General features: G+C 35.3%; 1 protein-coding gene across 1 annotated transcript in view; it reads left to right on the top strand.

Moving 5' to 3' along the window:
- Positions 1–22699, top strand: part of KCNH7 (potassium voltage-gated channel subfamily H member 7) — a 488362-nt gene that overhangs the window by 330659 nt on the left and 135004 nt on the right. Inside the window, exons 4-5 of the mRNA XM_047770438.1 lie at positions 14504–14932; positions 19772–19792. Coding sequence (XP_047626394.1) covers positions 14504–14932; positions 19772–19792 — 450 coding nt within the window. The remainder of the gene's footprint in view (positions 1–14503; positions 14933–19771; positions 19793–22699) is intronic.

Here is a 22699-nt window from a genome sequence, read left to right as displayed (position 1 = left end):
TTAATTACTGGTTTAAAATGTTCTAAATTTTTTGGGGGTATTATATATCTCTTCTATTTCATAACTTGATATTTAGCACACTTTTATCTGCAAAATATGTTTTTATTCCCATTTCCTGTTTTTCCCTTATGATATCTTTTTACAAATATTAGTTTTCTTATTTATAACTATTTATGACAGACTTTTATGTGCCATTACTAGCAAGAAACCTGGTGATGTGCAAAGGAAATAGGTCTTGTTTGAGTGCCTTTTAAGATTTTTTTTAGTTCAAAGGCTCATTCATACATTGCAAGGAGTTTGTAAATTTGAGGCATTTGTGGAGGGCTTGCTTGTTCTTTATATGTCACTGCCTGTTTTTGTTGTTTGTTGGATTGTGTTTTTGTCTTCCAATTATTCTATATTATTATATATCAGTAAGGGGACTTTATATTCATCACTTCCTTATTTCCCAGGGAATCTTCAATTCCACCTTTGAGGATCCCTCCAGCTCTCCAAGAAGTACTGCTTTTCCAAGGCTAATGTCTGGGGTCTTAGCACATTTCTAGCCATTTTCTGTTATCTTTTTAATAGTCAATTCATTGTCCATTAAGGTCACAGAAGTTCTCTATTTCTTAATCAGTGTGAATCACTCATTTTCTGAGAGTAAATCCTATTTGATATATGTTCCATCACTCTAAGGAGACTTTTGTACCTATGTTTTTTCCTCTTAGTTTCTGCCTAACTATTACAGAGTATTCTTTGTTAATCTGCTGGTCTTGGGCATTTATTTCCCTGAATACATGTAAATTGATGTTTGTAATGTCTCTTTCTCTAGTTACTCTTTAGGCATAGTTTATGGGTGTTTTTGCTTGCCTCCCTATTGATTTCCAGGGTTTTTGAGAGAGTCAATGAGGAAATGAAAATTTAAGTTACTGTTATTGTCTGTGGGAAGCTGGATGCCTTATCATGAAACTTTGTTATACTATATATAAATCATATATCAAAATATACATAAAAATAGTCCAAAAGTCTATGTTGTAAACCTAAACTAATACTAAATCAAATGTACACAGCTGAAATTTTTTCGTAGTATCAGTTACTTCCTTAGGTATTATCCTGTTAAGGCAATATTGGAACAAATATGTTCATGTTATAATTCATATATTATGAATATTTTACTCTGAGCAGTATTACACTTGTGGAAAAGTCTATCAAAACCTCCAATATGTCAGTCTCCCAGGTGACATGTTTAGAAACAAAATTGAACTACTATTTAAAAAACTATTAAAAGATCAAACTTGCTCCTTAAAACTGATGACTGCTTTTGATTTCTTTATATTTTCTTTATATATAATGTATTTATTTATATTCAATAGTGACAAATTTAGTCATTATTGAATGATTCCTGAGGGAGTATCCTTTAGGTAATGTCAGCCTGTATTTGGTCCTGAACTTCAATAAGATAACTTCTTTGGGGGGAAACCTAGTTTTGCTTCTTTGTTATCTTCAAAAAATTCTTCATTTCTCCCCAAGAATAGTTGTCTTTCATGGTCCATCAAATTGGCTAGGGAGTAGCATATAAGCAGTATGGCAAAAAGGGAGATTTTTTTAAAAAAATAATATATTCATTTCAAACTGATTACAAACAGATAATTGAAACTCTGATTTCTTGAATGGAAGATAATCTATACAGTAGACGCCCAGGGTATCATACATAATCTATGCAACTTTATACTTTGATTAAAATAGCATCTCTCATGCAAGTCATAGAAAATTCATTTGAGAGTGTTTCTTATTATGTGAACATGAGTGGTTTCCCTACACTGCAGCTGCCACTCAGACAGGGAACTGTTGGAGAGAATACAAATATGCAGATAAAACGGTTTCTAGAGCATTACAAAGGCCTGTTATTTACAATTATTATATTGGCTTTGATTATACCTTCCATCATTATATGCTCTAAATTTCTCTTGGTGTCAATTTTTGAAGAGTTGATTGTTAAATCAAGCAGAAAAGTTAGACAGAAACAAGTTATATTTGGTAGCTTCTGATGCTATCCAATTTCTACTTTATATCATTTATGTTCTTTAGCAACCTTCTTTTTTTCTTAAAGTATAATTTTATGACCTGTGTAAGATAATGATATTGGCTATTTCAAACATTGTCATTACATTGGTAGCCACTAAAACAAACAAACCAATAAGGAAATAAAAGAAAGTCAACTTTTGCTACATCCCTTTTTGCAGAAACATCTTAATCTTCAAAATGCTTAATTTCTTGTCTAAATGAGGGGTGTGTGTATGTGTGTGCGTAAGTGTGTATGTCAAGGAGGGCAGCATATGCATGCCCTTAGTTTTGAGATTTAAGTGAAAGTAATGGAAAAAAGGCAACTCTATTTAAGAAGACATAGGTTTCTAAAAATTTAACTGCCTCTCCTGGAATGTAGGAAAAGTAAAGGAAAAAAAAAAATAAGAAGTGACAATAAGAAACCTAGATGAAAAAAACTGAAGTATTAAGTTGAGAAAATTAAGTAACAGAAAAGGGACTAAATACACAAAAGAAGGAGTTCCCATCATGGCACAGTTGAAATGAATCCGACTAGGAACCATGAGGTTGTGGGTTAGATCCCTGGCCTTGCTCAGTGGGTTGGGGAATCCAGTGTTGCCATGAGCTGTGGTGTAGGTCGCAGACCTGGCTCAGATATGGAGTGTCTGTGGCTGTGGCATAGGCTGGCAACTGTAGCTCCGATTAGACCCCTAGCCTGGGACCCTCCATGTGCCACAGGTGTGACCCTAAAAAACAAAAAACAAAACAAAACCCACACACACACAATAGAAGAGATGCGTCATGAAAAAAAGGACTATGATAAATTAGGCTGAGTAAATACTGGAAACCTAGAGACCTATATTGAATTAAAAGGTGGATCAATTCTCAGTACAAATATCTAGTTCTGGGTCAGGAACACAGCGCAGCAAATGTGAGCAGCTTTCTCTGGAAAGAACTAATTTTTCACAAACTTAATCTCTGTCGAAGCTATAGGGCCAGTCACATTCTGTCTTCTGGAATGAAGCAAGTACATGAAAGATTATTATTCTGATAGGTCTATCAAATTAATAAGTTAACTATCAAATTAATAAATACTGCACAATTGAGTCAATGAATTACTACATAATAAATATAAATACCAAATAAAAGATACTATCACTGGTGGTTTAAACTCTGCAGTCTGAAAAATGGAAATGATACTGAGTGTATGAGAAAATTCTACTTTTCCTACGAACTAAAAGGGGGGCACATCTAAAGAAACTAACAGCGACGGGAAAATATGTTCCCTTTTTCTTCTGCTCTAATATCTGTTGCTATGAAATGTTTACACAACATGGAAGATAACCAGCTTATGTGTTCTTGTTTACACTATTCATTTCAAAGCTAATTGTCAAGTTTACGAGACTTTTATTTATATTAAAGTTTCATTTTAAATTATTGACAAGTATATTTAAATTTTATATTTCTTCTATTTTACAGCAGAAATCTAGGATAACCAGTCTGGTTCACACAGACACACAAATACATTTTAATTTGTTAAAAATTTCTTGAGAGAGATTGGGCAAACCTTAAACAAAAAATTCTTGATTTAGCAATATGTAACCCAACAGAAAGTAAGTCCATTTTAGGTCCTTAACATGTCTTAAAACCAGAGTCAGTTTGGGCAACCATAAATGTGGAACTTAAGCTCATATCCCCAAATATAAGTTATAAGTATCTGGCCACATGTTTGCAGTAAGCTAGAACAGAATACTGGGCACAGCATTAGATGGGATATGTACTCTCCAGATTGCCACAGTCTTCACCTCCCCATATTGTTTGTATGTGGCTTTCTTTGCTTTTGTTACTTGTCTCTCCTTGGATTTTCCACACCTATTCATTGTCTCCCTTATTTCCTTTCTTCCTCTGCTCACTGTAATAAGCTCTCTATATTGTGCCCCCAACATTGCCCCCTAGTATGAAAGTACCGTGCTAAATTCCATTTCCTTCTCTCCATCCTTTAATGTTCCATGACCCCATACTCATTTTCCGCTTTTTATCACTTTGACAATTATTTTAGTACCATTTTCTTGTTCCCCTTAGACAAGAAATTCTTAAACTCTGTTCATTTATCCCCTAGAAGCTGCTCTTAATGTTCTCTTCTTAGTCATCTTCTCAACACTCTGCTAGGGCAAACTTATCCATGACCTATAGGAAACAAACCACTTTCAATCACTATCTCCAAACACACCTCTCTCTAGACTTTTCTCATGACTTAAACCTTCATATATCCAACTTCCTACTGGGAAATATATTGGGGAAGATTTTAGCATTTCTAGAAATTTAGCATTTTCAAGCTAAGATTTGTCTTTCCATCTCCAGATTTCTCCAAAGACTTCCATCTTTCCAAAATTTTATTTGATAAAATATTCCATCCAGAATATTTTATTTGATAAAATATTCCATCCATCTCCTTCTCCCTAATTATCTCTTTTAGCAACCAAAGAATGGTCAGATTCTCTCAAGCATACCCAGTAAATAAATCTCTCACACAGCCCACTGTAATTGCCTACTCAGGTTCATAGCACATATTTCTTGGACTGATACAATGATCTCACAATTGGTATCTCTGCTTTAAGTTCCTTTTCCTCACAATCACATGTCATACTACTGTACATCACTCTTTATATCCTTTATAATGGTCCTCTATTGCCTGAAGGTATAAAACTCCAAAGCCTTGTGCATTAAGCAAAAGACCAATGTTCTGGGCTCAGATACCTCTTTAGCCTCATCTCCCATCACAAGTAGCACCCCCTCCAACCCATTGCTGTCACATCTCATATTTCAGTGGTGGTTTTTGAAAAAGACCATACATTTTATACCTCTTTGTTTGTATAACATATATGCTAGAGAAATAAGCCGTTATAGTAGATGCTTTTATTTCTCTAGCACACCTTCTCCAAAAGACTGTTTAACTATGGAGAGTTCCCAATTCACCCAGACAAATTTACCTGTTCTTGCTCCTGTGACATCATGATACCACATAGCTATCTCTACAACCACACTGGTCACATGTCTTTGCTTAGTAGACAAGAAACATAAATGACTAAACAAGACCAGGAATAAAAATAGAGAGCAAGAGGGATGAGAGCTGTGGAAAACTGAAGAAACCTATGTTATTTAAAGTAGCCAGGAACATTTAAGCTCTAGTTCATAGCAGGGATGTTGTATTTTCTTCCATATCCCTAACATTTTGCAAATAGTAAGTACCCAATAATATTTGTAGAATATATAAATTAATATGATATTTTTATACTAAGTAATTAAGTTCTGTTTTTTTTCCCAACTGAATGAACATTAGTCAGTGATTTTTCCATGAGTGAGGCCATCAGCATCATCTTGTAACATTCTTGAAATGCAAATTCTTAGGCCTTACACCACAACAACTGATTGAGAAAGAAATTTAGCAATCTATGTTTTGACAATCCCTTCTGGCCATTCTGATATGCACTGAAGTTTGAGAACTCCTAAGTTAATTAATATTTAGATAAAACCATAAAGATAAATTTTAAGTGAAGCTGAAAGTAAAGATAAATTCTGTGTTCTTTTATTTTCAGTTATTTTCAAAAGTGAACTTTTTAAATTTAATTTCATTAAGGCATTATAAAGGGGATTCCATTATCTTTGAAATGATTAAAATTATAGTTCCCAAATCAAAATTTTTACTTTTATGCTTACTAAAATAAAAGTTTGAATTACTCTAAAAGCTTCGACTGAAGCAAAGTCTATATGGACAAAATAAAGTTTGTAATTTAGGCAATTATCTAGCTAATTTAAGCCACTAAAAATGTATTCATATGCTTTTGGACTCAATATTCTGAGTAACTGACACATAAAATATATATTTGTCTGAATAGCTACATTATTCCCTCAAATTTGTATCTCAGTATTCAGACCTCAAACTAAGGAACAAAGACATTTTATGTATAGCTGGTTTATAAAAGTGTCTTCACAATGTTTCTACTCTTCTCCATTGGAGCTGAAAGTCATTCTTTAATTCAAAGATGAAGAGCTGCAGTAGTAATATAGAGTTTCCCACTCAGCAAGCATTATGGTAGAAACAATCTATTATTCAGATGAATTTAATTAAAGGTTTTACAACATAACTAATGTTTACTATTATCATGCATTTGGAAGTCTCCTCTTTTTAAAGATTAAATTTGATACAGAAAAAGGAACCGTGACATAGTTGCTGAAAGAATTCCAGGAAAAATTCAGTCATGAGTTGCAATCAACTTTATATCATGTTTCCCCCCTAGGATTTTGGCAAAATATGTTTTTTTTAAGATGAAGAAAATGACAGGTAGTTGAAAAAAACACACTTTATCCTTTTGTTAGCAATGAATGTTAATGATGGGCTAAATCAGCACATCCATATCAGAGTCCCCATGAGCACACTATTTGGAAGAATTTGCTGTCTAGCAACAACCAAATCAAGGGCAGTCCCTATTCCTATGGCATGTGGGCAACTGGTGTCTGTACCATTTGTGTTTGTAATACTCCATCAAGAGAGTCCCTTCAGCGTAACAACTACTTGGTCACCCCAGCTATGTCATTACTTTCACACAGTATGAATGGACTCCTTAACTTGGCATTTGGAAAAGAAAGAATTCTATCAGAGAGAAAAAAAATGATAACATTGTAAATCATACATTGATTTATTAAGCAGTTATCACAGAGAAATGGAAACCTAATAATGTACATATAATATCAATGTGTTTGCTTTCATTTCCAATGTCTCTCGTGGAGGGATTTTAACCTTGAATGTCTAAAAGCAGTCCCCCACCCTCTCCTGTTTTCTGCCTTATCTCCCTTGTTCTAAATCTGTGTTTTCTGCTGCTTTGCTCTCATGATGACCCAGCTAGTTTGGAAGCAGTGTCTCAGACATCATCAACATTTGTGAACTTCTTCCAGAAATTCTCTGCTGCTGCTGCAGCCCATGTGGTTGCTCTCATCCCAGCTACAGCAGTAACTTCCCCTGATCTCTGCACATGTGTATACAGTATATTGAGTCAATATATGCATTGCTTCGACCTGTTTGGCCCTACACTTACTGCTTTATTGTAAGATGTAGCTTTCTCTCTGGTATCTCTTGCCCTAGGAAATGTCCCAGGAGTCAGTTTTTTGAGGCAATACTGACCACCTGCTTCTTCAAAGGATCCCAAATTTAGCTTCAGGTTTACTAGGTCGATGGACTCCCTGGTGATCTTTTGTGGTCACTAACCTCAGAACTACATGGCCTCACTGCCCCATTTGTCACTGGCTAATCAGGTTAGCCAGGTCAGTACCGAGTTCACACTGAAAGATTCTTTTTCCCAGTCTAACTGCTAGCTGTTGCCTTCTTTGACAATATTATGTATTCCTCTAGCAGCCCATGGGCATCATTTTATACTTCCTACACAGTCAGTAAGGAAGACTTCTCCTTGCCAAGTGCCTCTATGGAAATTTCTTCCTAAAAAGAAAAGTCAAATATGTCAATTATCTTCCCTGTTTCTCCCATCAAATTTGATCTGTTGCTCTCCCTGACTCAGAGATTAAAATTAAATTTCTCTGCACATCCAGAGCTATTTGGTTGGAGAAAAGTCCCACAGTGATTTTAAGGCTTCCAATTTAAATGTCAGACTTGTGAATACCCTGATTACAGAAAGGTTCATTGATATTAATTCATACCTTCTTATTTTGCCTCATAGTAGACTTATTCAGAACATAATTTTTTTCAGGCCCCAAACTGGCTAATCTTCATCATCTGTACCATAGGCACTGTCCCTCAGACACCTTCCTCAGGGTAGGGACAGCTGCTGGAGATATTGGCCACTGCAGGAACACACCTCCACCCCTCACTGGGAATTGTAGTCAAAGGCAGGGAGCTGCCTTATCCAAGGTTATGGCTCTTCCCATAGGGTGCTGGACCCAGTGACTGGCTGCCATAGGGAGACAAAAGCCAGATGCTTTGACTTCATCGTGGCATAATTGTGAAGGGCTAGCCCAGCTCCACAGTTTGCAGGAGGACTGGCTGAAGCTTTAGCTTCATGTTCATAACAGTTTAACTTTCTGTGGCCAATCCTGTCTTCCTCTTTTCCTTGTAGGCTTATTTCCTGAAAGTATTTCCCTGAAACTCTTATATTGCCTAGTCTGTTTTCAGATATACGATCTAAGATACCTCCCATCACCCCTAATCCTTTGTGAGGGGAAATATCTCTGCTCATGGCCTTCACAACATCCCCCTCACACACAGATACATGTGTCCTCTCCTTAGCCCACTGTATTCTCTGGTTTGCATGACTGCTCAAAATTAAATTTGTTATATATATATATATATATTATATATATATATATATATATTTATTTTAGGGCTGCAACTGTGGCATATGGAGTGTCCCAGGCCAGGGGTCAAATTGGAGCTACAGCTGCCAGCCTACACCATAGCCATAGCAATGCCAGATCTGAGAGGCATCTGCAACCTACACCACAGCTCATGGCAACACCAGATACTTAACCCACTGAGCGAGGCCAAGGATCGAACCTTCGTCCTTATGGATGCTAGTCAGATTTGTTTCCACTGAGTCATGACAGGATCTCCTCTACTTTTCAGTTTATTATTCAGCTAAGCAGAACCAAGCAAGAGTAAAATGTTTCCAATTTATATTTAACTCAATTTTAATAGTAAAATTATGGAGAATTTTTCAGAAATATTTGGTTTTCTGCAAGAACTACTACAGTTTATGATGTTCCTGGGTATATTCTTAAAGTATAAAATTATTTCATGTAATAATTATCACGACAGTTTTCTTCCAAACTCTGGTAGATAAGAATCAGCCCCAGAGAAGACAGAGAGAGAGAGAGAGAATTCAGATTGATGAGGTCTTCTCAATTGAAAAAGTTTGGTAAAACATTTTCTGAAGTCCCATTACCACAGGAGATAGGGGTAGAAATATAGTTGTGATCATTATAATTTTGTGAGAAATGTGATTAGCACAAATATTTATGCAAAGAAACTCACAACTGAAAGGAGGATTAAGAGTCAACTAAACCTAGGGGATCCTAAGGGAGGATAATGGAAGGGTTTGGGTTGGAGGAGAAGGACTTTGTTATTCAGCTTCTGAAATCATTAAAAAAAAATGTGTGTATGCATTTATCTACATTTATTTGGAGGAAAGATTTATGATTCTCATTAGATTCTCATGTGGATATTTATGGCCCGAGAAAACACCAAAGCTTGGATAAAACTGGAATTAAATCAAGGAAACTGCTGTTTTATTCTGACTTTATCCTGATTTCCTATTTGACCTTGGGCCAAGTATTTAACATTTTTGCATGGATTGAAGTCATAATTCTGGGCTTTTTAAATTTGAGAGACACTGTGTGCCTCCTTGGTTGAGGCATAAAAAGCTCCTAGTTAAGTGTAACACAAGGTGCATGAAGATACAGCTTCCAAACTTGAATTCAGCAACTTCGTAGAAGTGGCATGTCCTGAGGAAGACAGTATAGTGGTAGTTAATTATAAGTTCATGTGTGTTAGAAACTATCTCCCAAGTGAAAATGATGCATTTAAGCAAAATTATATTCATGTAAGTTTATCAGTATTTATGCTTATTTTGGGGAATGTGTAAAAATGTGTTAAAAAGAAACCCTTAGTCTGTTGTTCTTATTTCAGATTTATTGAAAATTTTAGTAGATAATAAGCTAAGTAGTATCTATTTTAATTATTCAAGTTAGAAAGTAAATACAGTAAAATACAGAGACAACTGATAAGGGTGGTTTTTAAGAATCATAACAGGATTATATTCATCTACATTTTGTATTTCATGCCTGAAAGTGCTACATTGAGCAAAATTCTCAATGTGTATTCTTTCCGGATGAATTGCAGTTAGACAACTAAATCTGTAATGCAATATAACATGGTCATGTTAACCTAGTGATGCAGAAAAGACCATCTGTACCACCTTGGATATGACTAAACTGTCGGAGCAAACTAAATGTCTTGTGCAGTCATTAATTTGCGAAAGGCAGTGAATTGTTTTTAAAGGAGGAGGGCAATGTAACTGATGAAAAATGAATAAAAGTAGGCATTGACCTCAGTGCATTGTAATAAGCTTGCAGAATTGATTTGTAAACTGATTTATAACTCAATTCCAGGTACATTAAAAATGAATCAAATGACTTTGATGCAGTTCACTGATCTTTAACTTGGCAATTTACTTGACCATATAAAAGTTATTAGTAGAATTATGTAAGAATGCTTGCAAAATAGTTACTGTGACGCACTGTTATTTAATTGTATATGCACCCATTTATTACTTTCATCTACGTTTTATTAATCCAGAGTTTAATTTTTAACATACTTGGAGTTTGTGCACTGTGTCAGGTCTTTTGTGCACTGTGTCAGGTCTTTTTTGCAAAGGCAAATTCTATTTCAATTATATTTACCACTGTTAAACACTAGCACATAAATGAAAGCTTACAATAAGAAATTAGGCTTCTTATTTCTAAGTTTCTGCAATGGGTATTTTACATAAAATTCACTAGATGATGCAGTTTGAAAACTCTTTTGTATATACTCTACAATTAGGATGGTAACAATTAAAAAGGTAATATTTACAATAGGTATTGTATCAGATAAATATGGCATAGTACAGAGTTCACCATTTCCATCAGCTACTGGGATTAACCATTTTTTGGTAAATATGGGTAAATACATTCCAGGAGGTTAAGATTCTCTAATCAATTTGGTCAGAACAAATTAAATATTTTAGTTTTTCCACAGTCAAAATAGAAGCACATTGTTAGTTTAGAATCTGCTAGTGGAAATACATTTATTATTTGGACATTCTGTTAGAACTGTGATTTGGTGAGCAAAATAGACAGGAGCCCTGCCTGCAGTCCACTGAGGGAGAGAAATGTTAATCAGAAAATCAGCAAGTGTATAACTACTAGTTCTTGTGAAAATTATGAAGGGGATGCTAATCTAGTTCAGAAGGAAGGAAAAGGTTCCCACAGAAACGACTTTGGAGCTAAAACCTAAAAGAGGTACTAAGTAGGAAGAGTAAAATGTATCAAAAACAAGAAGTACTGAATCTCTAAAAAGCACAGGCCTCTAGAGGAATTAAAAAGTCCATATGGCTGGATACCAGAGAGCAAGGAGAAGAAATTAAGCAGCAGATAGTTGAGCTAGTGTTGTCTTCATGCCCAAAGCAGGAAGTTTTTTCTCATTTGCTGCCAAAGAGTGGGAAATGATAATCTCTTACTTTAATTTCCATTTTTTACTACCACTTTTACTGGGAACAGTAGAAGATTAAAACAATAGTTTTATGTGATCATAAGTTAGGTTTTGTGGGGTTTTTTAAATCATTTTTAAAAGTGCTTCCACAAATATGCTGCAATTGTGGAAGATGATTAGCATCCTATTGCAAGAAATCAGGTGAACCATGATAGTAGCTTAGACGAAGCTGAGAGCAGTGGAGATAACAGAAGTGAAAACATTAAAGATTCAGGAGGTGAAACGACCATAGTGCATTAATTAGATATGGGGGATGGAAGTGAGAGAGAACAGTAACTACTAGAATGGCCCTCAAGTCTCAGGCTTTACAACTAGATGGACTGTGATGCCATTTACTGACCAAAGAAAAAGGCTGGATTTGGAGGGATAGATCATGAGATCTGGTTTGCTATGAGACTTTTGAGGTGTCTTTAAGACTTCTAAGTAAATATGTTGATAAGGCCATTTCACATTCAGATTTGGGAGTTCCTGTTGCGTCTCAGCTGTACCAAACCTGACTAGTGCCCATGAGGAGGTGGGTTTGATCCCTGGCCTCACTCAGTGGGTTTAGGATCCAGTGTTGCCACGAGCTGTCGTGTAAGTCATAGATGTGGCTTAGATCCCACATTGCTGTGGCTGTGGAATAGGCCAGCAACTCCAGCTCCAGTTTGACCCCTAACCTGGAAACTTCCACATGCCTTGGGTGCAGCCCTAAAAAAGACAAAAATAAAAAAATAATTAAATGCAGATTTGGAGCTAAGAAAATAGATCTAGCCTTGAGTTATATTGGACTAAAGATAGGATTGAAATTATGTATGTAGATAAGACCGTCTTTTGGAAGAGATACTCAAATATAATGCAGAAAATTTCACCAGTTTTTAGAGTATACTTCCATATTTTAAAAGAATCCTCAATGCATTGAGAAAAAGTTCGTAATACGTATATTAAAGATAGTGATGAACATAACACCTAAAGAATATGTGACGGTAGATAATACTATAGCCCAGATACACCTACTAACTGACTTGAAGCACAGCATGTTATTGCTAAGTCATGGGGTGATGTGGACCTAGGCTGCTGTGCTGGTAATAGAAATTAGAATCTGCTTTTTCTTAAACACAATACTTAGAAAAGCTTTGAATCACAGTATTGTTTGAATTCTTTCTTTTTTTGTTTCTTCTAGGGGTAGAAGTTTTACCTTTTTATATTGTTTCTTAATTTATAAAAGAATGCATGCTCAAACAATGGAGATATACAAAAAGAATGCAATATATTTTACTTTCCATACTTCCAAACCCACTTAGCCAATCAGTGTTAAATTTTGAACTGGGCTCTTCCATGTCTTTCTCTATAGCCATACAACTTATGTAGGAAAATATAAGATTTTATTATTTTTTTTAGTTTTTTTTTCACTTTTTTTTTTGTCTTTTTGCCATTTCTTGGGCCACTCCCGGGGCATATGGAGGTTCCCAGGCTAGGGGTCCAATCAGAGCTGTAGCCGCCGGCCTACACCAGAGCAACACGGGATCCCAGCTGCATCTGCGACCTACACCACAGCTCACAGCAACTCCGGATACTTAACCCACTGAGCAAGGGCAGGGATCAAACCTGCAACCTCATGGTTCCTAGTCGGATTCATTAACCACTGAGCTACGATGGGAACTCCCCAAGGATTTATTATTTTTAATGAAATAATATTACCATAGGCGCATGAAGTTGAAACTTGCCTTTTCACATAAAACTGCATTAGAATAACCTTCCACTAAAAAATATACATATTTATTATTTCTTAAAAAATATCATAAGATTCCAGAGTGTGAAAGTACCATAGTTTATCCAACTATTCTTGTAATGGATATTAAGGTTGTATCTAGTTTTTGTGCCTTTGTAGTATCCTATAATTTGATTACTGAGTCATTTGAAAAGTGTATTTTTCCCTTTAATAGATACTATAAGATGACTTTCCAAAGAATCTGTAACAATTTGCAATTCCACCAGCAAAGCATCAGAATGTTTCCCAGAGTTCTTTGCCAGGATTAGATGTTATGCTTCTTTTTTTCATTTGCTGCCAAAGAGTGGGAAATGATATTCTCTTAATTTAATTTGCATTTTTTTACCACCACTAAGTTTGTGTTTGATAGCTAATATTTTAATTTTTCATCTCTACCTTTTAATGTTTATTTTAGTTGACCTTCTAAGCATCATCCACTCTGAGATATGTGTAACATTCCATGCCATATTCTTAGATTTTTGGAACAAAAAAAAAAAAAATCAGGAAAAAGAAATTCTTATGTTTACATCTCTTTCTGAAACCAAAAGCTTTTCAAGAACCCCAAACAGAATGAGGACCATTTTATACACATTTGACTCCACTTTTCCCATCCACACTTGATTAACAGTATTATCCAATACAAACCTTCCAGATATGCAGGCCAACTCCTTACCCCCACCTCATTCCATTCCTAGCATTTCCAATACGGTAACATCCCCCCACATACCCACATACACCCGCAATAATCTTTCCTGTGTTTGCCCTTTTTATACATGGTATCCTTTCCCTTTTTAAACTGTGCTCCAACCTTTAGTTTTTCTTTAAAAAAATGGATATATAGGACTTCCTGTTGTGACTCAATGGTAATGAACCTGACTAGTATACATGAGGATGCGGGTCTGATCCCTGGCCTCACTCAGTGAGTTAAGGATCCAGCATTAATGTGAGCTGCAGCATAGATCACAGATGTGGCTTGGATCCCACACTGCTGTTGCTGTGGTGTAGGCTGGCAGCTTCAGCTCCGATTGGACCCCTAGCCTGGGAACTTCCATTTGCCACAGGTGTGGCCATAAAGAACAAAAAGATAAAAATAAACATGAAAAGGATATATAGTATTTTTCATGTTATTAAAACAAAAACTGTGTCATCCAAATAATGCTTTTATGTCACTGGAGTATATCTAACCATCAGAAATATGATAAAATTATTTCATAATTTTCTTAAAACTCATAAAATAATTCATACTGGCCTCAGAGAAGTTTCCTACAAATACCTCATTCCAACTGCAAATAACCTGAGTATTGATTAAGAACTTTTCACATGATATTTAAATAGAAGTCAAAAATGTTTTGTTTGTTTTAAGGATATGGCCTTTGACTTATAACAGTGCCCTTTCCTGTCTTCATTTGTAGGGAAACTTTTTGGGTTCAAGTTCCCTGGTTTGAGAGTTCTCACTTACAGAAAGCAGTCCTTACCACAAGAAGACCCCGATGTGGTAGTAATCGATTCATCTAAACACAGTGATGATTCAGTAGCCATGAAACACTTTAAGTCTCCTACAAAAGAAAGCTGCAGCCCCTCAGAAGCAGATGATACAAAAGCCTTGATACAACCCAGCAAATGCTCACCCCTGGTGAATATATCCGGACCTCTTGACCATTCCTCTCCCAAAAGGCAATGGGACCGTCTCTACCCTGACATGCTGCAATCAAGTTCCCAGTTAACTCATTCCAGATCAAAGGAAAGCATCTGCAGTATACGGAGAGCTTCATCAGTTCATGACATAGAAGGATTCAATGTCCACCCTAAGAATGTATTTAGAGACCGACATGCCAGTGAAGGTATGTTTGCATTTTTCTTCTCTGTTGTTTTCAATTTTGACATTAATCCCTTTACCTTTAGAGAAGAAATGTGAGTACAACCTATGAAAAATATGAGTTCTACACTCAGAGTTGTTACTGATTTTCTCTTTGAGCCCTAGTACATAATTTGGTTTCTTCTGGCTTCTTTAATCTATGTTTCACAGGCAGAATGATCACTAATATCTGCTTACTTTATGGAGTGTTGATTAGTGCTTAGTATAAGATCTAAGTGATAACACTCATCACAAGCATGATTAACTGTGTTACATTTAGTAAATGGTGAAGAATTGGGGAAAAAGAATGATGTGCCATCACAGAACTGTATTATTGACCAACTCTTTCCAAGGGAAGAGGTGTATGAAATGCGATAATCCTGAGTGATCAGAAAGCTATAAACTAGGGGGTAAGCAGAGGGAAGAGGCTCAACCAAAATCAACTTGAGATGCAAAATCAAAATGCATTTATTTCTCTCTGGCCTCTTCACAGTCGTATTTCCGTATTAGCCAGCGATGAAATTTAGGGATGCTTAAAAGGCAATGACAAAAACATTTCATCATTAACATGATAATGAATAACATTTGTTGAGTATTTACACGTGTGAGGCAATGTAAGTGCTTGACACACATTAACTCATTTAATTCTCATAAAAACCCTATGAGTTAAGATCTGTTATTAAGCCCCATTTTATAGATGAGGAAACTAAGGCTTAGGTATATGAAATAAATAAATAGTCCAAGGTTGCAGAATGCCAGAGCTGCCTTTGAAACATAGGACCAGTCTCCTTATTCCATAATCCATCCATGTGATGCCTTTCTTCTTCACTCTCTCTGAATGGAACTTTGCTATAGGGGTCTGTTGAGTCCCTGAACCTTCTCCAGGGAGGTCCATGATTCAGAGCACCCATTGAGTGGATACATTAGTCTCACTTTTCTATAGATTTGGGTTCCTGAGAGGCTCACTGTCCCTCCTGGGGTATTTATTCCTGTGAGCGCCCATCATTACCCATACTGCTGACAGTTTAAAATGTAAGTCTTGATCTTGGGGCTCCTTAGTGTAGGGTATGAGGCACTTTTCCAGCCAACCACAGTTATTTTTGAGGCTTCATTTCTTGTCCCTGAAAGATTTCCTTCCCTACTATGTATTCAATCTACACCTGCACAAAGTTAATCGTCTTCTCCAAAAAAAAATGGGTCACACATTTTCTCTCACTTCTTTCATTTGTTCTACCAGGAATGCTTTTCCCTACTTTGTCCCTTCTGACACTACTACTCTTTCCCCTTCCTAAACCAGAATAATTAAATGGTTTCACACCTGAGTGTGCAAAGTAATGTTTAGATATATTGTAGGATTTATTACATTCTACATTTTTTCCACATTATATGTCTTTCATTCCTACTACATACACAAACAAATAATTATGTTGCTGAGATCTTCTCTAGCACAGGAGGTCTGGCATACTTGGCTCCACAGGCTTGGTCTCCAGCACAGTTGCCTGTTTCATGCCAGGAACTCAAAAAATATTGGTGTGACATTGAGAGAACTGTGCTTATGAGTTATGTTCTAGAACCACATATATCAGGAAATAATGCGTTATCTGTTCCATAACTCTGAAATTTAAACCAAAATCTTAGCTCTGAAATTTAAACCAAAATCTTAGCATTGAATCTTGTGGTGGTATTCATTGAATCATGTGGTAGTATTGGTGGGGAGGTTATTTAAAGGTCACAGGGAAGTAGAGAAGGCAGAAAAGGTGAAAGAAAATGAATTGGTAGGAAAAAATTCAGAGAGATAAATCAGTATCTCAGAAAAAAAGGAACAGTTTTCTATAAGATAGATTTGATAAACTATTATGGTAGAAGAGCAATTAGCACATCCATTTTAATCCAGAGTCCAAAGAATGTCAAAAAGAAAAAGAGAAATAAAGTCAAAGACAATTTTCAAACTGAATCACATCTAAGCCTCTGTCCCATCTGGGCAAGACATACTCAATGTCTCCTGACTAAATGAAACCTCTGAAATTTTATCTTTTTAGCAACAAGTCCTATGGGTGAACAATAGTACATCCAATATGGTAATTTGAATGATGAGCATATATTTTAGTTAGTCCAGTTAGTGTAGTCATCTTTTGGAAGCATACTGACTTTTCAGAGATTGGCCATATTGCCTAGAACCTGAGTTAGGGTTCAAATTTTACAATTTACATTCAGAAACAGTATTAAATGATAACATAGTCCGTGCATGGTGGAAATTTAGCCTGTTTTGACAGTGATGTTTGGTAAGGTTAGATCAGGTTTCACGATTTAACTTTATTGTTTTCAATTTTATGTGGTCTCCATTTAGTACACAGTCACTGATACAATCATGGGAAAGGATGTGTTAATATTTGGAGTTTCTTGGTACAGGTTCTATTTGTGGACACTCAGTGTTGAGATCATCCTCAAATTTCTTCTCCTACCCAAGCTCTGTTATTTTCAAAAACTGTATCACTTTCTTGCAAGATGCTAAAGTCAACATTTGGCTACCAACTGATAAATTTGGTATTCAGAGGGTATTTTGTACTTCAGTGTTAGAGCAATTTTAGCTACAAAATCACTAATTAGCATAGGAGAAACTGCCTTTCCTAAAGCCGTACAACTTAATATGCTTGAGAAACTGAGCCACTGGTAAAGAAAGATGGAAAACTTTTAAAATTGATTTTATGAATCTATGTGACTGGTTAACGGGTTAAATCCTACATGCACCAGGTTTTGAACTCAGATTTTTGTCTTTTCACTCAAGAAAAATTTCCCTCCAATGTAGGCTATCTTTATAGAACTTTAAATAATTTTTGAATATATTAGTGTGTAATATTTTTCATTATCTTTTCATTTAATCTACATTATCAAGTACCTTAAAACCGTAATTCTCAAATTGTTTGTGGTGAAGGACCAGAAATTTTTTTTTCCTGATCCATTACATACCAATACATTTGTAAATACAATACAAATGCACTACTAAGAAAATGAAATTTAAAAAAAAGTAGACATACAAAATATAAACTCCAATTCTTGTATTATTAAATTCAAAAGATGTAAAATTACAAAATTACTCTGTCAAACTGCTACAAGACTCCAAATGCTTGCTCTAATTTCTGCATTTATATTGTCATGGAGGAATAACAAGCAGATCTCAGCAATCATCAGCACACATACCACATGCTGTGCCTCAGAATGTCAAAGCAGCATTAACCATATAATGTAACTTGGGGGCATTTTGGTTTTTGGAATTTGCCGATCTTTACATGTGGTTTCCAGGTTGATGAGTAGAGTTATAATTTCTAACTACTTGCAAGCAGTTATTACTTTAGTAATGATTGTTGGACCCAGCTTCTGATGGAGATAATTAATTCTGTGTAATCAAGGTCTCTTCCATTAAGTCTATTTGCTAGTTATGGTCCCTCAAAGAGGGCAGAGTATCAACATGTAAGGTCACAATTTTATTTGCTCATCTCTGTCCAAGGCAATGTCTATACTAGCAATTCAATATACCCACTATTGAAATTGCTTTGGTTGTGATATTTGAAACAATTATGATATATCCCAAGATTTTAAATGTGAACAGCATTAGCACCTATGTCAACAAATGTTGAAAAATATTTCAAATCTTGGATATATTTGGAACAGTTTTCATACGACTTCATTTATATTAAGCTTGTTTGAAAACTAGTAATGAATATTTTGTTAGTAGCATATATGCAACAAAGAATCAGATGTATAATCTCAAAATAAATCTGAAAACACCATTATGAGATTTTCAAACAACCTATTTTAATATAAATGAATTTCCTAAATATTTAAGGTATTGCACTGAATGCATTGTGGACAACATAAATTTTAAAATTTCACATTACCTTCAAGTAGTCAAATCTTTCACTGATCTCTTATAATTATTTTTGCCCAAGAATGGCTCTTTGAGCACTGTTGGGTATTTTCAAAGTAAATATTGAAGAACATTTGTGGGAGGGACAGTTAACAAATCATGATTAACAATGTTAACAATGCAAGTTGGTTTATTAAGGTAAACAATTGTCTCAAACTTTCTTTTTTTTATTTTTTATTTTTTTTAGGGCCTCACCTATAGCATCTGGGAGTTCCCAGGCTAGGGACTGAATGAGAGCTGCATCTGCCAGCCTACACCACAGCCACAGCAACACCAGATCCAAGCCATGTCTGCAATCTACATTGTACATTGCAGCTTGCGGCAATGTCAGATCCTGAACCCACTCAGCGAGAGCGAGGCCAGGGATCGAACCCTCATCCTCATGGATACTAGTTGGGTTCTTTTCCTCTGAGCAACAATGGGAACTCTGGGAACTCCCATTAAACTTTTTTTATTTTTGATTAACATATTAGGTTAAATTCTATTAAAAACATTACTTAACATTCAAAATGCTGTGCAGTTTTTCTTTGTAAGTGGTGGCTGAAGCAACACTAAAATTGACTTCTGACAAGGTTGAAGGTTTTTATCACAGCTGCAGGCAGCTGGGTATGGCTTTCTCCAAACAGTCATAATTATAAAATCTGTGTCATGGAATGCATTTAAATTAAGCGAGATAGATGTTTCACATATTTGAACACAGAGGCTTGTGATGGCAGACGGTATTTTTAGGATATGCATTTTACTTGGTTAAATAGTACAAAATATTAACTTCAAAGATCAATTTTCAATCCTTACATCCTGTTTTCTCAGTTATTGTTACAGAGGTTGTTCAATGCATATAACAGAATTTTAGTCTTCTTTTTATATTTCTCTCCTTTTTTGCTTACGTGCTCAAAACAGACAATGGTCGCAATGTTAAAGGTAATGTATGAACTCGGCTTTCATCATCTGATGCTCAGATTGACCCTTGACTCGGCATGTTAACTTGCCTGCTGTATGCCCTGTTCAATGCAACATCATGCTGCCCTTAGCGAGTCCAGGTGCCTGGTGGAGACATCATGGCTTGATTTTGGTGGAGACATTGTTCCTTTCTCAACGTTGTCACCAAAATGACTATGAACTCCTTTTTCCTCCAAGTGTAAGCCTAGGTGGATAATGAAGACTTCCTAACTATTTAAATAATTTGGAAAGAAGCAAACATTAAGCTAAATATATTCCAGTGTGAGAGAGGCACATAAGTCTATTACAACCAAAAAAAAAAAAAAAAAAGAATCTTTTTGAGTACAAGTTTAGATAAAATAAGCAAAGTGCTATATGACAGCATCACTTCACTTGTTCCTCTTTTGTTTCCTTAAAACTAGTTTCACGTTCCTGGATGGCAGGGGGTATGGTTTTAAGCTTACTGTGGTAGTAAAATGTATATGCATGATAGTCATTTTCTATTTTTCTCTATTACATTTTTTTTGATTGTGTCCTATACAAGTCTGAAATCACTAGCATGACCTACAGTTACTGTAGGGTAATATTTAACTGGGCAATACCTCTGGATAAATCTGGATTTGACTAAAACTTTGAAATTGGCTTCAGTATTTCTACTATATTGTAGTAGATACAAACAATCACAAAATATAATCATGTGAATCTCAAATAATTGGAAACTGTGGGGGCTTAGTCCTTTAACATAGGCCATGCATGCTGCTGTGGTCGTGCATATGATGACAGTGACTCATTTATGCATGTGTGTTGCATGGACACGTCTCCACCAGTAAACATCATTACTTAGAATTCACTGTTTTGGCCTCTTCCGTATGTCACTGCTTCTCTGATCACTGTGAAGTTTTGTATATTGATTTCTCAAGTGCTTCCCTAACTAATTCAGAGCTGGTGGTGGTTAAGCATTAAGAGCACTAGAGATTAAGGAGGTTTTCTGGTTGTCATCCCAAGGTAATTTGAAAACAAGAAAATTTGTGGCAGCTTCTCCCCATCCCAACTTTATTTTGCAAGCACTTCAAAAAGTGTCTATGCAGGAGACCTCCAACAGCAGGATGGCACTTCATGCACATGATTATTCTGTACTTGTCCTGTCCGCTGAGATTTCTAAAAGGGAGCAAATTAATGTCAGCTGTAGGTAGTGATTTGAATTGATATAAGTCAAAACATCACCTCAAGAAACAGAATGCAGACACCCTCGCCAACTGGCCTGTGTGAAATAAGACTGGATTTAGCATTTAGTAATTAGCAATAAATTGAATCATTAGACATTAATTTTCCAGCGTTCTTTAAATGTAGTAAAAAATAAATCTAATTTTTCCTCCATAAATAGAAAATTGAGCTTTCTGATCATCCGGACTGGTAGTTCACATAGTTTCCGTTCAAACTACATTAATTTAATTTTTTATTAAAAACTAATCCATTTGATCTCCAACCTTTTATCATCAGTCCTCCATTTTTTAAAGCAGTAGTCTTTGAATAAAAATGAACCATAAAAGTCAGAATTTGGGATTAGGAAACTCTAAACCATTGTAGAAAGTTTTCATATATTAATATTTATAAAGTTAAGCTCCTAAATTAGATATAACGTGCAATTTAAGTGCCCTGCAAAGTCTTTATTATTTGTTCAGACTCTGATTTTGAAAACTATTTAAAAAATATTTGTGTCAGGCTCATTGAGACTTTCACAGAGAAAGTAATATACTTATTAGATATAAAATAATACATTAAGTGTGGTTTTTAAATTTTTTGACCTTGTTTCTAAACCACATTTGAATGAACATTTTTTAAATTAAAAAACAAATTTCTACCCTTCTTTGTATGCAAATACATAATTACAGGTTTTTTTTTTAATATCTAACTCAACCAAAAAAGAATTCTTTAACAAAATAAAATAAATGACTTAGAAATATATTTGGAAGATCTTTCAAGGTCATCTAGTTTATTCCCTTTAGACAAGAGCATTGGCTAAATCTCTTGCACAGGTAGTAGAAGCATCTTTATCTCTAGAGGATCCTATCCTTTAACTTTCTTAGAAAATCTGTATTACTATTTGTTTTTCAAAGAGCTAACAAATCTTTCTGGCTAAAATGTAATTTTTTTCCCTTCATCTGTCCTGAGTGGACAGTGATACTAGCTGGTTATTTCTGTTCTTGATGTAACATCACAGTATAAAAAAGCAAATTTGTACTCAGCCTTTTCTGCTAAAATAGAATAATTTTCATTTCACCTCCTTTCTTAAGATCGCCTTTCTCTTTAATAAATTCTCTTAACTTCAGAGATCTAAAAGTGTAACACATTGTCAGAGTGAAAAAGATAATTCAAATAAATTGTGTATGCCATTTTTAATGTGTGTGTATTCACATCATATTTTTAAACAATTTCTCTAAAATGTGAGAGGTGAACTTAATCCTAGTGGTTTTCTGTTTATTCTGCTTTCCAAGTCATCATAAAAATTAACCCCACTTACCCTGCTTAGTAAACAAGTCATTAATATAATTTTACCCCTCTTTGCTTCCCATCTCTTCATTGTCCCAGGTATCCCTCTGATAGTGGTATGTTCAATTTCCAACTTGTCTATGAATCTGGCATATGAGTCAGAAACAAAATTATCCTCAAGATTTATTACAACTTTCACCTCATCTCTAGTCATAAAACCTATCAGACATACAACGGAAATCAACTGATCTGATAACAGCTTGTATCTCATATGCTACATTGGCCCTTACCAAGTATTTGTGATCTAAGAATCTGCAAATTGACTTTCCATGGTGACGGTTTTCTTCTGTAAAGTCTATGTCATGCACTGAAACGAATAATATGAATATAGATTAGAAG

Source organism: Phacochoerus africanus, chromosome 3, assembly GCF_016906955.1.
Source record: "Phacochoerus africanus isolate WHEZ1 chromosome 3, ROS_Pafr_v1, whole genome shotgun sequence".
NCBI lineage: Eukaryota > Metazoa > Chordata > Mammalia > Artiodactyla > Suidae > Phacochoerus > Phacochoerus africanus.
Note: the sequence above shows the minus strand (reverse complement) of the source record. Positions and strands in the feature narration are given on the sequence as shown.